Here is a 17,252-nt window from a genome sequence, read left to right on the forward strand (position 1 = left end):
CCCACCTACCTGGCTCTCGGCTGAGGAGCAAGGTGGGCAAGACCGGCTTGCAGGGAGGAGACAGCCACTGGCAGCTGGTCGAGGGGAGATGTAACTGCAAAGACTTGGAGATCCAAAGGGCCCCCCCATCCCAAACATAAATCCAGGGGAACAGAAACATCATCCCTCTGGAATCAATCTGTTGCTAGTAGTTTCAGGACAAAGACCAGTAGTCTGTTGGCAAATGTTTATCAAACAACTCTCTGGGGAGGAAAAAGGCGCTGACCATCTGCTGATTTCTATGATAGAAATATTTCCAGCATGACTGATCTCAAGCTACAACGTGGCATCCACTAGCTCACAAGATTCCTGAATATTTAAGAATCTGTTCTTGCAAGTGGGCATGAATCAGCGCCACGATGCCATGGGCAGAGAAGAAAGCCTTACTAGCCCCCAAACGCCTTGCCTGACCTGACGGCTTGGGACCTATGTCCAAGGGCAGCCTCATGCCCTGCTCCCTACACACTATTCTGGGAACTGTGCCCTTCTTTAAGTTACGCAAATGCAGAATGTCTGCTCTGACCTCAGGGCCTTTGCACATGTAAAGGAATATGCCCAACCCCACAAGGCTGGCAACATTGCATTCTTCTGCTCTCCTCTCAATGTTCTTTCCTCAAGACGTTGCCTATGATCTCACACCCCAGACTCAGACAGCTCCCTGTACTGTGCTTCCCAGCTCTTAGAGCAGTTGTATTTCTGTGGCTGTCCGATCAACCTGTGGCTCCTCTTCATGCCCTATTTAAGGAAGGGCACCTTATGTAGTGAACTCCTCTACAGCATGGGGCATATAGCAGGTGCTCAATAAGTATCTGTTCAAGAAATAAATTCATATTTGTGTCTGAAGGACTGAGAATGAGAAAGGGACAGGCCCTTGACTACAGCCGTGTGGTTGATTTTTGGCCTGGGATTCCAGACTCTTTCCTGTGCACAAGGCTGGCAGAGTGTGCCTGGATCCTGTGCCTAAATTCTTCCTCTCCCCATGGTGGACTCCTCACCCCACTTGAAGACCCAGCCTGTCCTGTCCCAAGATTGGCAGCCAATTCGTGCATTCAGTACGAGAGAGGTAATGAAGGGGTTGGGTAGGCTCTGGAGGCAGATTTGAGGTCTGTCACACACTAACTGTATTGCCCAGGGCAAGTCAGTTATCTTCTCTGAGCCTCAGTTTACCCAGCTATAACATCAAAATCATATCTACCTTAGCAGACTGTTGCAAGGATTAAAAGTGGGAAGATATAAAAGCACCTGGGGTGTTGTAACAAACCAACATAAATGTATAAATTCAGGTTTGTTGGTATTCTAGGCCATTGATTCTCAAATATAGTCATTTGACCAAAGGCAACGGCAACATCTGGAAACCTGATAGAAATGCAAATTCTTAAGTCCTAGCCCCGACTCACTAAATCAGAACCTCTGCGGTGGGGCCTGGCAACTGGTATTTTCACAAGCCCTCTAGGAGAATCTGATCACACTCAGGAATAAATGTTCAGACCAATGTTCAGATATTTAAAACAGAGGTGCTCTGCTAATTTACTTTAACTTGTCTTGGAAAAAACCAAACACTCTTACTGGAACTGGCCCATGAAACTAGAGACCTACCTGGTGTTAGATGGTGAGGTACGGAAACGTATTCACCTGTGCGGAGTGTGGAAGGGATCCCAGGCACTATTCTGGAAGTGTTATGGCTACGATGGCATTAGGTTTTCATAGTAACCCTATGAGGCATCTATCATCACCCTGTTTTATGAATGAGAAACTCAAGGCTCCAAGAAGTTTACTCAGTAGAAGGTACAAGGTTGAGAGCTTCTTTGTAGAGTAAGGGGCCCCTATGCCTCCTCAGACCCCAAGACCCATTGCTTCCACACCTCTTCCAGACCAGTTCTCACCCCAATGCTGTCCCATCCCATTGTGTTCCCACGGCCACTCAGAGGACATGGCTCAGTTTCCTCCCTGGAAAAGTCCTACCTCTCAAAATGAATCCCCCTCCGCTTCCTGCCCCCATCATCAAAGGTACCCCAAGAAGTTGCTCTTCTTAAATCACACTCACTTAAAGAGAGAATCACTTCAGAGAGGCTGGGCTGGGAGAGACGATCATTTGGGTACGTGATGCTCTTTCTTCCTGCCTTCTGGACACCGAGGAGGGTAAAGAAAAGGTGCAATTTTTCAGAGAAAAAAGATTTGACTCATTACAATGAATTGTGGAGCTGAAAAATCATCTTTTAGAAGAACTGGAAATGTTAATGCCATCATCTTGCATGAGTGGATTGGGAGGAGGCAGGGGATTCTGCTGAGACTGCCTGGGTACCTCATTGAAGCAAAAGGTCTGCGCATTCAATCTTGATTGAAATACCATCATCAAGAGAGGGGCTGGCTCGGCAGGAGTGGGAAGCAGCGGGCATTCTGTGTGCCTCCCTGATCTGGCGATTCTGCGGTGGGCGGTGGAGGCTGGGCAGCTCCCCTCTGCAGGGCCCTGAGGGGGCCCCGCCAACAGCTGCAGCCTCGGGCAGAGCACTGCCAGCAGTTAGAGGGATGGGGGCATCCAATGGAGTGACTGTTTTCCCCTACGCAGGCTACCCAGCCCACACCCCACGCAGGAAATGTTCAAGAAAGAGCAGGCTTCTTATTTGACTCCTTCAGAAGCAGAATCTGAGACAAGGATTTGCGGGCAAGGAGTAGATTTTGTGGGTGAGTCAAGGAAGCACTGGGAGAATGGGGAGGGAGATGGAGAAAGGAAGGTATCCCATGACGGCGTGTCATCCAGCAAGTTACCACTGCGGACAACTGGGCGTGAGCCTTCCAGGGAACTCTGGGACGTAGTGTAGAGCATGAACCTCCAGGGTATTCCCCTCAGGGGAGTGGGGCCTGGGGTAATTATACACCACCCCTGTCAGTGGTCAGCTGGGGTGATCCTGGGGACATGTAATTTCCTGGCAGTCCCAGCCTGGCCTGCCAGCAGGCAGAGAGGCCTTCAGGGGCAGAGCAAGTCCTCTGATGAAGAAGCAGAGGGGAGGATCCTGCACTAGGATCTGGAGGGCCCAGGCCGGGGCCACCCTCAGAGACCGCAAAAAACAAACGAACGGGAAAATGGAGGCCAAGAGTTGGGAGCACTGAACAAGGCATCCTTTCTGCCACCCCAGCTCAATCTCCCCAGAAATCCGCAGAGGAATCTGCTGCGTGGAAAAGCCTCTGGGCTGGTTTTGAACCCGAGTTCCTCCCCAGAAGTGAGAGCAGCCTCTCTGAAGAGCTCATCCCCATCTGCCATCTGTTCTGAGGTCGGAGCCCTTAGCACGTCGCCTCCCCACCCCGAGAGCATGATGTGTCTTGATGCAGAGGGACCTCTATGTAGGCAGCACATGGTCTCCAGGCAGCACAAACCTAGAGCTCTGGCCGTGGCTGTCCTAAAGACCCCCTGTGTGACCTTGGGCAGGGTTCTAGATCTCTGGGCCGTCGCTCCTTGCCTGTGAACTCCAGGAGCCTAGACGAAGGCTCATCTAGGTTTAAAAGTCTGCACACCAGGTTCAGATTCAACATTCATTCGTCTTAATTTGCTCCCTTTGCATTGAGATGTGAGACACTGAAGGTCACAGAGATGAAAGGACCTTGCTGAAGGTCATAACTGAGGTAAAGAGCAGAACTGAGGCTAGCTTTGGGTCTGCCTGACCCACGTCCAATACTCCAGCACACCTGAGCCCAGGGGCTTGTTTTAGATTAGGGGAAAAGAAGCCTCAGAAAACGTTCCAGATCTCCTGTTTGCCCTTCAGAGACATCCTCCAGCCTCCTGCGCCTGGTTCTCTAATCCAGGGGCCTGACCTCTGTGGACAAGATTGGAGGTTCTCAGACATGAGCTTTTTTTTTTTTTTTTTTTTTTCCTGAAAAACAGATGACTCGGCTCACCCCCAGAATTTGACTCAGGAGGTTTGGGATGGGGTCCAAGGATGAGCATTTCCAACAAGTTCCCAGGTGAGGCTGCTGCTGCCCCCCCAGGGACCACACTTTGAGAACCACAGGGCTGGGTCTACACATTCCCTTGTCCTCTGGCTTCCAGCTGGGTGCAGCCGACAGAAAGCACAGGCAGAAGACTGAATGAAAAGAAGAAAGACAGTCAAGGTGCTTCCTTCTTCTACTCCCTTGGTTGGGTCACCAGGGACACCACTAAATGTCACATCTCCAATCAGGTTGTCTTTCTCCAGGCCCTGATAACCTCTCCCTACTGAATCCTCTGTGGCCTCAGGATAATGCACTATTCCTGCAGTCTCCCTACACCTAGATCACTCCTTTATAAGAACTCATGTGATTAAATTCTCCTCAAATCCCCCTATTTGAGGGTCTCATCTGTTTCCTGCTGGGACCCTGCCTAATCCCAAAGGGGAGCCTCATTTTATAAAAATTGGAACCCCTGAGATCATTTCTTCTCCTGGGCGCAATTTCCTGCTGCTGGTCCAGGAAGCGTCCTCTAGAACATCCACAGGGGGAATGCTTTGGTGTTCTTAAAATTCCCCCTTGTCCACAGTCCTTGCCCAGAGCTACTTGAAAGCAAAGAGCTCTTTGTTCTGTTTTCCCCATTCACTTCCTTCCCTTTCACTTCTTTTCCATTACCAGTCCCTGGAAATTCCACTGTCTCTATTACTAAATTCTAACCAGAATCATTTGGAAGAAAGGGCTTATTTTGCCAAGGTTTTTCTCTCATTGTTTCATTTGCAGGCTGCACTCTGCCTCCTCCTTCCCTCTGATCTTTCCGTTCTCCCTGGCTTGAGTCTTTGTCCTCCACTCCAGCCTCTCTGGGTTCCTTAAGATGCTGATCACATCTGGTTTTTTTCTTGTGCCAAGAATGTTTCTATTTATCAAGCCAGGGCAGGCTTGCCTTTGGGAAAGAGGCACCTGCAAGGGCAGGAACACTTCCTGTTCCTCGGGGCTGTTTCTCTTCCACTTTTCTCGCTTCAGTTCCAGGACTTCTTTCTTCTTTCTTGTTTCCCCTGTATGTCTTGTACTGCATTAGCATCCATCGGTGACTTTGGCACTGTCTCGGTACGCAGTATAGACCTGCTTCAGCCCTGATTTGTTGCAGAATTATTGGCCCTCAAACTAGAAAGGAGACTCAGATTTATTTAAGCCCATCAAGGTGGTGTCATGAGGTGTTGGACTTCCCTCTGCCTCCCTTTGGGTTTCCCCAGATGAAGACGTAAGATGAGGATTCCAGTGTGAGCACTTCACGTAGGAGGAGAGGGATCACCAAGGGGAAAGGGAGACAGGTAAGAGAAGGCAGCCCAGAAAGGCCATTTTCAAGGCCATACTACTGTGGGCAACTGCAACCTCCTCCCCAGGGATTCTGGAAAAGGTGTGGAAGACAACACCCTAGCGAGAGGGTGAGGAGCTGGGCTATTTCATGGTCTGGGGGGAGACTGCCTTGTGCATGGAGAGAGCATCCTGCCCAGCTTTGGAGGAAGTCCTCAAACACAGACACAGACAGGGCAGGACAAGGGGGCAGCTAGCTAGTGAGTCTCCTTGGGCACCTTAGTGAGGGGCTGCTCTCAGGGTCGAACAGATGCAGCATCAATGGCTGAGAGTGAGGACCCTCCTTAAATGTTTCAGGCTGGGTGTCTCACTCATTTTACCCTTGTCCTGGCCCTGGATGCTGGTACCACCAGCTGGTGTCACTGCACAGTGAGGAGGTGAGGCCATGGGGTGTGGGTGGGACACTCACAGCATCTACTGTACCCCTAGTGATGCAATTCCACCCCCCTTCATTGTTCTTCCTGCTACCTGGGATCCAGCCTCTGTTCTCTTCATTAAGGCTCAGTACCTTCCTCCTGACTAGAAGCCATTACTTGGACATTGTTTCAAGTGTCATCTTGATCTGGCCTTCCATCCTTTTTGGGTGTTTTCTATATTATTTGGGAAGCCAGAAGGGAGAGAACCATGGCTCAAGGCCTTGGGGGTCTTGCAGAGAATTTATTCTTTCCCATATTCAATTCCTTTTCACTGAGTACCAACCATATGGCAGGTTTGGGGACACAGAAGTGCAAGATAGTCATGGTCCTGCTGTTGCAGAGCATCTGCTTTTGTGAGGGAGCCAGGCAGTCAACAGGTGTCATCCAAATGTTGATTCGTCATATCAAATCACAATGATGGTAAGGACTAAGGAGACACATCTGTGCTCTAGGAGTGAATAATGGGATTATGGACAAATTCAAAGGGTCAGGAGCATTCTCTGAAGAAGTGGTGACTAAGCTAAGACTGAAAGAAAAAGTAGAATTAGTAGAACAAAGAGAGGAGGGAAGGACACTTTGATAGAAAGCACAGAATGTGTAAAGGCCCTGTGGCATAGGTGAGCACAGAAAGCTCCAGGGAGCTAAGGGAAGTCAGTGTGGCTTACTTGAGGAGGCCATCATGGAGAGGAGGCAGTGGGACAGGAGACTGGAGAGGTGGCTAACAGACTTTGGATAAAGAGTGTTCATGAGTGAAGGGCAAACATTTGAAGGTTTTTCGGTATGAAGCTGACATGATCTAATTCAGGTCCCTCCAGATTCTGTCAGAGATCAGGTAGGTAGAAAATTAGGGCAAATGTGGATGTGGAGCAACCAGGAAGGAGGCCGGGCAGTGACCAGGTGAGAGCAGGTGATGGCATGGGCAAAGGTGCTGAGAACAGAAGGGGGACAGGGGGTTCTGCAGAGATACATAGCTTGGCTTGGCTTCTCACCTGTGGCCTCCACAGGCTTTGGCTTTGACACCTGACCCACCATGGAAGTCCCTGTCCCTCAGGAAGGTAGGGTCTCTTCACTGTGCTCTAGTCATTTCTTTTTTACTTCTGTGCACAATACCCCTGTGAGGAAGACATCACTGTACCCATTTTATAGACCGAAGACGAAGGCTTAGAGAGACCACACAAAGTCTCACCGCTTATAATTCAGTGACCCTGTCTGGATTCACAATCTGATAGGGGGAATAGACAAGCGACCAGATATTTTAGCTCATGGTCCTTGAGCCGAGGATGGTCAGTGTGAGTGGCCACCTCTACCCAGAAGGGGAGCTCCCTGGGAGGAGAGACTTGGGTGTCCCAGTGCCCCATACCATGCCTGGCTCAGAGGATGCCCACATGCCACAGGTCTTAACACACATTTCCTGAAATGTTTTAACATCTTTCCAACACTCCATTCACAAGAAATCTTGCTGTCTGCATTACTATCTTCCAAGAGACAAATTATAAATGTTTTCTGATTACATAGTTCCAGCATTCAGAGCCCATTCCTAAACCAGCACAGGAAACAGCTAAGCTAAAACTTCTGCCTCCTTCTTCCTCTACAAGCTGCCTGTATCTTACGCTTTCTTCCTCCAAGCTTGTTCTTAGGCAATGTCTAGACAGTTAAACAAAACACTGAGCTATGCTAGAAATAATTTGTTATTCACGATGTTTTTTCTTTTTTAGCTGAACTGGGTTATTCTGAGAGCTGAGACCAAGAAATGCTATGCACCCAACTGGTGGGATGTCAAAAGGTCCCAGTTGGCTCCGCCGAGGCAGACAAAGGCTGCTGTAGACTCCTGTTCTAATGAGAATAGGTACTCAGCACTCTGTATGAGGTAGCTCCGTTCTCTCTGTATCATGGTGCTTTGAACGCTGTGCACACCAGTATTGGGCTGTGACAGTACTGTGTGTGACCTCATACTTAGTTATATGGCAGTCTGTCTCTTCCCCCCCTTCCCTGGGAACTCAATACCACATACAGTCACACACAAGTATTGTTACTGACTTTGTTCAGGCCTCACTGTCCCTCGCTGGGAACACTGCAGTAGCCTCTTGAGGGGTCTCTCTGCCTCCAGCCTTTCCCAGTCTAACCCACCCTCCCAGTCAGCCACCCTATAGATCTTTCCGAAGTGGACATCTGATTGTCCCCCCTCCCCACCTGGCTTATTCCATGATCCCACATGGGGATTGAGTGAATTCCAGTTAAAATATGGTAGGATGCTATATCCACACTGCGTAGCAGGGACTCTGAGAAAATTAACTCCACACCTATGAGTACAACGATGTCTGGTCCTGGGTTTTATGTCCCTTATTTCAATGACCCTATCTTTATTATTTTCATCATTTTAAAGGTGAGGAAGTGAGACTTGGGAGAGGTCAGGACACCTGCTCGGGGCCCTACAGGTGGGACAGACGCCTGGGCAGTTTGACTGCAGAGGGCCCTGACTACCCTGCGCCACTGCCTTGGTCACCTCGCATCAGGGGCGCCTAAAGTTCACTGTCAAGCAAAAGGCAATGCCCTTCCATACCCCACCTGGCTCCGCATAAAACATGCTTTCCTCCTGCAGGCTCAGGCCACCAAATGCCTGTGCCCATGCAGCCCTGGGCAGCAGGCACTCTCTGGAGAGCCTCTGTCCACGAGCACTGGGGTCTGGCAGAAGTCATGATGCTCTAAACTCTGCCTCTGCTGTGGCCGGAGTAGCCTGGGGCTCCTTTGAGCCCTGAGCTGGCTGTTCCCAACCCTCAGAGTTTCTGGTTCCTTCTGGGCATCAATCCTTGCCTGGGACTCTACCTTCTTAGAATCGCAGAATGCTCTTGCTTGGGTGTCCCGAGCCCCTCCCTCACTTCTCTGGGAGTACTCTACTTTAGAGTAACTGTTAGGAATTGCTTTTGGCTGGGCTTCCTCCCCAACCTGAAAAATTCTTGTGCAGCGGGCAATGCCAGGCAAGACCCAGCTTCCAGAAACTTCCTGGATCTACTCTGCTGGGACCCAGCTTCCCACCTGCCACCTGTGGCTGAGGTCAGCCCTGCTCTGTCATCCAGGCCAGGTATGGCAGGCAGGCTGAAACACAGCTCCCAGCTTGGCATGTTGACCCAACATTGGAGGCATCAAGGATTCTATGATAACACATTTTAGGTAAACAATAGTAATAGCTTTGTTCCCTCTGTGTCCCCAAAGTCTGAGGCCTCCCAGGAGGGCACTTACAGGATATGATGTTTCCGTATCGATTCTTATTGCGATTTTCATCCTCTTTGGCTGTGTCCCATGAAGCTGTCTGCCCCTCTGGTAAGGCCTACAAAGAAAGGACAGAGCGGTTAGAATGACCTGAGATAGGAGCTCTAGTCAGGTGAAGATGGGCCAGAGGGGGAAATGCCACCTGCTGTAATGAGTCACTCAGCATAAAGGGCTGTGTGTTCTTAGGAGGGGCCCGGGGAGAACATAGACCGGGTCCCTCCATGGCCTTCTTCACTCCTTCATCAACTCAAATGCTACTGATGTCTTCCGTGAACCGTGAGTCCAGATCTGGTCTGGTAGGGGAGTCATCCATTCATTCAACATGTATTTATTGAGTCCCTAATATGTGTTTGGTACCATTCTATGTACTTGGGACACAGAGAAATAAACAAAGTGCCCCTTGAGCTTCCAGTCAACTGAGAGAGGATGAAAGGATAGTGATGGAGAATGAGGATTAGTTCAGACTACACTGTCTGGGAGGCCTTCTCTGAGAAGGTCACATTTAAGTGAATTCCTTAATGATATGAAAAAGTCACTCATCCCAAGCAATGCCGGAGGCACTCTCCAGGCAGAGGGAACAGTAGATGCAAAGGTGGCAACCAAAGGACCACATTCAAGGAGGAGGCAGTGACAGAGCACCTGGAGAGACTGGGGGAGTTCGGCTTAGAGCGGCACTGAGTCACTGGCCACCCGTTGGGTGTCATTCTAAGTGCGACTGGAAACCACCAGAGGATTTTGAGCAGGGGAGTCACCTTATCTCATTTACATTTTACAAAGTACATTCTGGCTCATGTATGAAATAAGGGGTCTAGGAGGCCTAGGAAGGAAGTGGGGAGATAGATAGTCCAGGAAAGAGAGGATGGTACCTTGGACCCTTGGACCAGGATGGTGGCCGTGGATGCAGAGAGAAGCGATTATTACCATTGGATATTGTAGATTTTGGTTTTCTCCAAAGCAGGCTCACTGCTTTTGAAAAAAAACAAGGATCTGAATATGAGACTCAGTTTGGGAGACAATCCTAAGAAGTATGGGTGTGAAAGTCAGGGAAGTCAGACAATCAAGGGAAGAAAATCAATATAATGTAAATCAGTGAGCAGGTGGCCACTGTGTGGAGCTGGGACTTAATCGCATGGCCCATTTCATGCCCTGGCAGAGGGAGAAGGAAGTTGGGGTGTTTGTCCACCCATTTCCATCTATCAGTAGTTGATGACAACTCTTAAGAACTCCCTGAACACTCTGCCACGCTCTGTAAGCCAAGTGTGCGTATTCTTCTGTGTTGAGAAAGTCCTCAGGCAAAAAGCCACAGGTGCTTCCAGGAGGCAGGCATTGGGAACAATGGGTGCAGAGGGGAGATAGGGGAAGGTCACAACACATCGACTGTGCATGGGGCCTATGAAGGAAAGAGAGAGATGCAGGCTGACACCCGGACTGTTGGCTTGAAGAACTGAGTGAAGAGTCATGTCATTTATTGAGGTGGAGAAGAACCGGGTGGGGGAGAAAAAGCACTGGGGAGGCAGGAATTAAAAGCATTGCGTCTTGGCTATGCAAAGTACTTAGAACAGTGCCTAGCACTTGTTGAATATTATGTGCTTCTTAACAGGTACAAATTGATAAGAATTTCAGTAGCAGCAGCTGCAGCCTGTTTGAGACTATTCGACATTCAAGCTGAGATGTTGAGTAGGAAGTTGTACAAAGAGGTTCAGAGTCAGAGTCTGGAGGAGGGAAGAGATGGGAGTCATGGTTTAAGAGGAGACAGACAAGTAAGCAACCATATGGAATGACTTAGACTTATGATCCAAGAGTTATGGAAGTGCAGGGGTGGGTATAGTCAGTTATCTCAGAAGAGAAGGAATCTGGGCATTTAAGGGAGCGAGGGCAGCTTTAGGGAAGCTGTAGAAGCATGAAGGATGGGCCACATTTTGACTACTGTTGCCACCCTGCTTCTGGTAGAAAAGGCTGGATGTCCTGCTCGTGGCCCTCATACTGCGTCTGGGACAGAATTTACAACATCTTTAGTCTACATGGGTCCCTGACAAAAGTGCAGGGGAAAGGAGCAGCCACTCATCTCAATACACCAGCCTTGCTTTTGCCCATCAATTCCTTTCTACATCTGTCCTAAACAAGGAGGAATCTGTAATCTGATTGGTTAGAAATTCAGCCATTCAGTAGGCCACGCTTGACAGGCAGGCAGGACCACTGTATTCAAAGTCCAACCCATACACAGTGTCCTTTTTCTTGCTTCCAGCCTCCCATGTGCTAAGCCAACCTGTGTGGGTCCTTTTCTAGAGCAGAGGTTGGTAAACTTTTTCTACAATGGGCCAGATAGTAGGCAGCGTGGGCTTTGTCAGCCATACAATCTCTGTTGCAACTACTCCTACTCACCTCCACTGTTGTAGAGTGAAAAGTCGTCATAGACAAAATGCAAACAAATGGGCATGGCTGTGTTTCAAGAAGACTTTATTTACAAAAACAGGTGTTGGATTTAGCCTATGGCTATAGTTTGCTGACCTTTGTTCTAGAAGCATGACCATGATCCTCCACTCTGCAGTGGTTGGGTAGGTAGAATTGATGCCCATTCCAGATAGAATGGAGATGCAGTGGGAGGTCCTAGCCTGGGCTTCCTGACTAAGCCATGTTCTCCAACGTAGCTTCCCCAGGGCAATAGATTGTCTTCTCAGCTATCAATGGATCAGAATTTTGTGTGTGACATAAACCCTTACATAGGCATCCTGGAGGAGAAGCAAACAGTAGGTAGGCTCTGAGCATCAATCTCTGCCTTCAATCTCAGTGTGACGAAAGAGTTACGGAGATAGGAAAATGCTTATTTTACAAATGGAGGGCTTGTCTCCCCCTCTCCCCTTCCTTTCCCACATCCTCTGCTTCTTGCTCCTCACGAATCAATGACCATCACCCTGCATACCTCCCGCCACCGGCAGAGGCCATCTCTAGACCGCAAATGGTTCTCGCTTTTGCATGTAACTGTTAGAACTCAGATTCCAGTGCCTGGTCTCATGCTCCTGCCACAGCCAGGTAGCGCCAGCTGTTTCGGGCAACTAGCCAGGTGGACACACCTATTCCTGGCTCTCTGCAGGGTGGGGATGTCCGTCCCACCAGCAGCATTGGACTCCTCAACGACTGAGCTGATATTCTGGGGTGGATTTTCTATTTGAAACCCTCTGTGATAAAAGCCAACTATTCATCCAATTACATTCACCCCAAAGCAGTATGAGGACAAGAAGAGGACAGTGAATGTTTTCATACTAATTTTCTGGGGGAAAAATATCCGTTGAGTAGTAACTATGTGCCAGGGTTGGGGTTACAGTTCGCTGAAGGTTTTGCTATGGCTGCACTTTAGAATCATCTGGGGAAACTGTAAAACTCCCAAAGCCATGGTCCTACCCCAGTCCAAGTAAATCGGTCTCTCTGAGGATGAGGCAGGCGTTGGTTGTGTTTAAGCTCCATTTGTGATTCTAATGTGTAGCCATGGTTCTCGCAAATAGTGAATTTACCTGGAGAAGTACTTTCTCGTGAGTCTCCTCACTGGTTTCTCTTGCTTTGGATCTGTCCCCTTCCATCCATTCTCCACTGTAATCAGGGAGATCTTTCTAAAATGTGAATAGGATCCAGTTACTCCCTTTGCCTTTCTCTTCAGGATAAAGTCCAAAGTCTTTAATATAAGATTCTTAATGACTTCACCCCCCAGTGCCTCTGCAGCCTTATTTTTTGCCCTTATATTAATATTCCAGAGCCCTGGCTGCTGTGGCTCAATGGATTGAGCGTCGGCTTGCGAGCCAAGTGTCGCTGGTTCGATTCCCAGTCAGGGCACATGACTAGGTTGCATGTCAGGTCCCCAGTTGAGGGCGCGAGTGAGAGACAACCACACAGTGATGTTTCTCTCCCTCTCTTTCTCCTTTCCCCTTTCTCTAAAAATAAATAAACAAAAATAAATAAATTATTTAAAAAAATGTTCCATGATAAGGAACTAAATACAATGCTATGGACAATTTCTGGTGTTTCAGACTTCTGGGACTGACTTTATACATGCTGTTCCCTCTGCCTGAAATTCTCTTCCACCTGAATCTACCCGGTACACTTCTATATATCCTTCAAAATCCAGTTCAAGAATTTTCTCCTTTGTGAAACCTTCCCCATTCACCCTCCCACCACCTCACTGCATCCCCAGCTAGTTAGTTACTTCTGCTATTACCAGATGAACTCTTATACATCTAATAATTTGAATCTCTTGTCTCCCAACTTGGTGATGGATTACTTCAGGGAAAGGATAGCATCTTATTCATGTCTGTACCTCCAAAACCCAATATTGGCTTTGTACTTCATATGTGCTTCAATCACTGCTTTTGAATAAATAAATGGATGGATGAATGCAAAAATTAGTGGGTGAGGTGGCTTCTGTGCATTCAGAAGGCAAAGATCCCAGACTCTCAGAGGTGTGATTTTGAAATTCATCTGGTTGTGTTCCCATCTACAGCTGCCTTCTGGGCAGCTGATAAGCTGATCTATAGCATCTGCTACTTGGATACCTTCAGTGACAGAGAGCTCACTATCCCATAAAGCTTCCTGTCTCCCTTTTGGACAGAACCACTGGACAGTGTTTTGTTCACTCATTCTCCACATACTTTGCCTTTGTCCTTCTCCATGGGGCCCACAGAATAAGCATGTACCCTCCATATGGTGATGCTGCAGAGATTGGCTGAAGGCCCCTGTCCACCCCGAGGGTCCTTAAATGACACATTTGGGATTGCTTTCAATCTCCAGGCCATGCTTTTCAGGATGCACCCAGCATGCAGATAGCTTTTGAAAAATCTTAAACTAAACCAAACACCTGTGATGAGTGACCTTCCCTGTGGGGAGCCAGACAGGGTGCTGCCACAGCCCTGGGAGCCTCTGTCTCCCCCGTGGTGGGGGCTGGAGAACAGTTTGGAGCCTGGGAGCTGGGATGATGGTGACAAAGGCAGAAGAGGAGGGGCTAACAGAGCCGCCCACCCAGGAGTGAGTGGTAATGACCCCTAATGACCTCGTAATTGGTAGACTTTGATCACACAACCACTTTCCTTTTTAGGGAGCTGCAATCTAACAGGGGATCATCTCTCAGAGGAAAAAGAAATAAGAGGGGGCAAAAGTATGAAAGAGAGACTCATCTCCATCTTCGAAGTGAGCCAGACGAGGGTCATTATTTTTACATTAGTGGCTGGTTACAGTAGATTGACCAGGGAATTGTGGCAGTCATTAGGAGCTAATCACATTTTTTTGAAACCAGAATTGCCATCTCATTATACCCATCTATTATCAATCTCTGCTTCCCTTTCCTCATTCTCTTCTCCTTGGAGTGCTGAGCTCTATTTTCACACTCTTGTCTGAGTGTGAAAATGTTTCCTGCTCGTCAACACCGCTGCTTTTCTATGATGATTATTTTTCTTTTTAGTCCTAAAAGATGCATGTAGGGTTGCCCTCATTCCTGAAGGTCTGAGTTGAAGTATTCGTAGAATCCTCAAAAGTCAGATCTGGAAGGATCTGTTGAAAAAGTTATTGCCTCATTTTATAGATCAGTAACGTGATGTCCAGAAATGACCTGCTGAATAATATATACTGAGTGAGTCTGCCTCTTCTCCCTCCCTCCCTCCCTTCCACAGTGACCATCTGGGGGCTGGGCACTGTGCTGAGTTCTGGAAATAAGATCAGTGGGCACGGCAGACGACCTCATGAATTTTACGTTCTAGTTGTGGGAAGGTGCAGACAATAAACACACAAGATAATTGTTTACAGTAAGTGCTGTGAAGGCTAGTAAGAGGGTGCTGGGACAGACAGTGACTGGGAACAAAGGACCACTGTAGGGAGGGCCCATTGGGCAGGGCTCTTTGAAAGGAAGACATTTGAGAAGGAAAAAAGCCGCTGTGGCTCCTGGGAGCTGCCAGAACACTCGCAGCTCGAGCTTGGTGTTCTCCGGTTGAATGTAATCAATTTCATAGAATGCCAACACCAGACAAGGCTACTCAGACCAGGACGGAGCTAGACAAAAACATGAGCCCTCTGCAATCATATCTAAACACAGACAAAATATGAACATTGTCCAATCCAAAGATAAATGAGCGCACATCCTCCTATCCTGGCTAATATGAGGGGCTGCTTATTCTGTGATATTTACAGCTTTGTCCTCGATCTCATGTACCCCTCTTATAGGGAAGATTTATGAAGGCACCTAATCATACCACTTGCTCCTACTATCCAGTCCAGAACAAAGCCTTAAGTCGCCTACAACTGCCCACCTGCATCCTGTGGGTCCCTTCTAACATCCTCTTCCTCAGCTGTCCCAGTGGGTTCAACTCCAGGTGTGTTCCCACTGGTCTCTTGTCAACACATCTGAGTTGAAAACTAAGTGATGAACAGAACCAGGCACGGAAAGAGCTGGGGAAAGAATGTTGCAGGCTGAGGGACAGAGAGTGCCGAGGCCATGAGATGGAAGGAGCTGGTGTGTTCTAGAACTTCAAGACAGGCTCTCCAGAGCAGAGGAGTGAGCGACATAATGTGAGTGGTGAGGGGGTGTGTTCAGTTGAGATCTTGTGGACCACAGGCAAGAATGTGAGTTTTATTGTAAGTCAATGGGAATGCTTTGAACATGTTTTCATGGGAAGGCTGAGCCAGTCCAACATCATGACAAATGGCCAAGAGCACTTGTCTCTTGAAACCTCTCTTTATCCTTGTTGACAGGCTTCATAAACTAGGATAAAGTCTATGAAGAGACTTTAACCCCTGGGTTCTACCCCTAATTCTTCCTGTGGTTTCAACCCATCCATTGACCCATCTACTCATCTACCCAACCATCCACCCTCCCAGCCACAGAACTGGGGCCCCCTGGAGCCAGTGGGGGCTCAGACGACATGACCACCTTCACTGGCTTTTTATGCCAAGTCAGCCCATACGACTATGTAACCCACCTCAGTTTCCCCACTCAATACTTCAATTTCCTGGTAGAACTGAGAATTGTCCCTCATGTCTGCTTGGCTGGTTCCTTCGCCTACCTGTTGATTTGGCCCTACTGAGATAAAGGGGTCCTTTCTGAAGCTTGCCATCCTTCTTTGGATGCTCTTCTTTGCACTTAAGCCTCTTTGAGTTATGCTCCAAACAGTGAGATGTCTTGATAGAACACTGAGCTTCCAAAAGCAGCTCGCCTCCAATCCAAGGCTGAGAGCATCCTGGTCCATTTAATTTACCTGCTCACCAGCTATCCTCAGCAGATTCTGTCAGCTGTGATGCCCCCCGTCATACCCTTTGGCTTGACTATTTCCCTGCAGATAATTAGATACGATATGTCCTCGTGTGCAGCAAAACCAGGCCCAGGGAATGCTGACCAGGCAGGTCCTGGCTGATGCTTCAGGGCACAGCCGAGGGCCTGCTTCCTCCATGACCAGTCCGGGCTGCCAGGGTTTCCCTGTGGCCCCGCCCATCGCTGTACTCTCCTGGAGCAGGGAAGATTTCCGTCTTCACCAAGGAGGTGTTTTTCATTCATTTATCTTGTCGAGAAATACGTTTTGCCCACTAGCTGTGTATACGAGTCACGGAGAAGGCAGGGCTTTGCAAAAGGCAGAGTGAACATTTTTTTCTGCAAATCATTCCACTGCTCCAAGTCTCTATTAACTTTTCTGACAATGAAGTCAATAGTACTCCCTTCAGTTCAGGAGTGGGGGAGGATCTGACTACAAAAGGGCAGCATGGGAGAATTTTTTGCTGATGGAACTCTTATTTTTCCTGATCATGTTGGGTTTGCATGGCTCTACAATTTGTTAAAACTCATACATCTGTACACTTCCACCCCCAAAGTGAATTTTACACTTGTAAGTGAAAAAAAACCAAAAACCCTATGGAGTGTTGTGATGATCAGTGATCACCTGAGATAATACCTCTAGGCACCTGGCACAATGCCTGGTCCACAGTAGGTGTTCAGAGGCTCTTCCATTCCGCGATTTCCCAAGAATATGCTATTGAGCCCCCGTAGCTCACCCCTAGAATTCACCCTCTGCCTTCTTTTGATCAGAAACACCCAGTTTATTGTCACAAGAACAAAGACTGGGGCTCCTAGCACTGTCCATCCTATTTTGTCTTGGACCCAAGGGGTCCCTGGAATGTAGGACCGTATGATTTCACGCACATGTGGGATATGAAACTGAAAGCAATGAATGAACAAACAAGAAAACCAATGAACAAAGACTCATAGACACAGACAAC

At 48.4% G+C, this 17,252-nt stretch overlaps 1 protein-coding gene across 12 annotated transcripts in view; it reads right to left on the reverse strand.

Annotated features, from left to right (window-relative positions):
- Positions 1-17,252, reverse strand: part of PTPRT (protein tyrosine phosphatase receptor type T) — a 690,852-nt gene that overhangs the window by 50,067 nt on the left and 623,533 nt on the right. For 11 of the 12 annotated variants that reach the window (XM_090286424.1, XM_090286422.1, XM_090286420.1 and 8 more), the window contains one exon: positions 8,982-9,069. In XM_090286424.1, coding sequence (XP_090142550.1) covers positions 8,982-9,069 — 88 coding nt within the window. Of the gene's footprint in view, positions 1-8,981; positions 9,070-12,520; positions 12,617-17,252 lie in introns of all 12 variants that reach the window. The other variant, XM_090286414.1, reaches the window with a different exon arrangement.

The sequence above is a fragment of the Furipterus horrens genome, unplaced genomic scaffold (assembly GCF_987537825.1).
Source record: "Furipterus horrens unplaced genomic scaffold, mFurHor1.1.pri manual_scaffold_8, whole genome shotgun sequence".
Taxonomy (NCBI): domain Eukaryota; kingdom Metazoa; phylum Chordata; class Mammalia; order Chiroptera; family Furipteridae; genus Furipterus; species Furipterus horrens.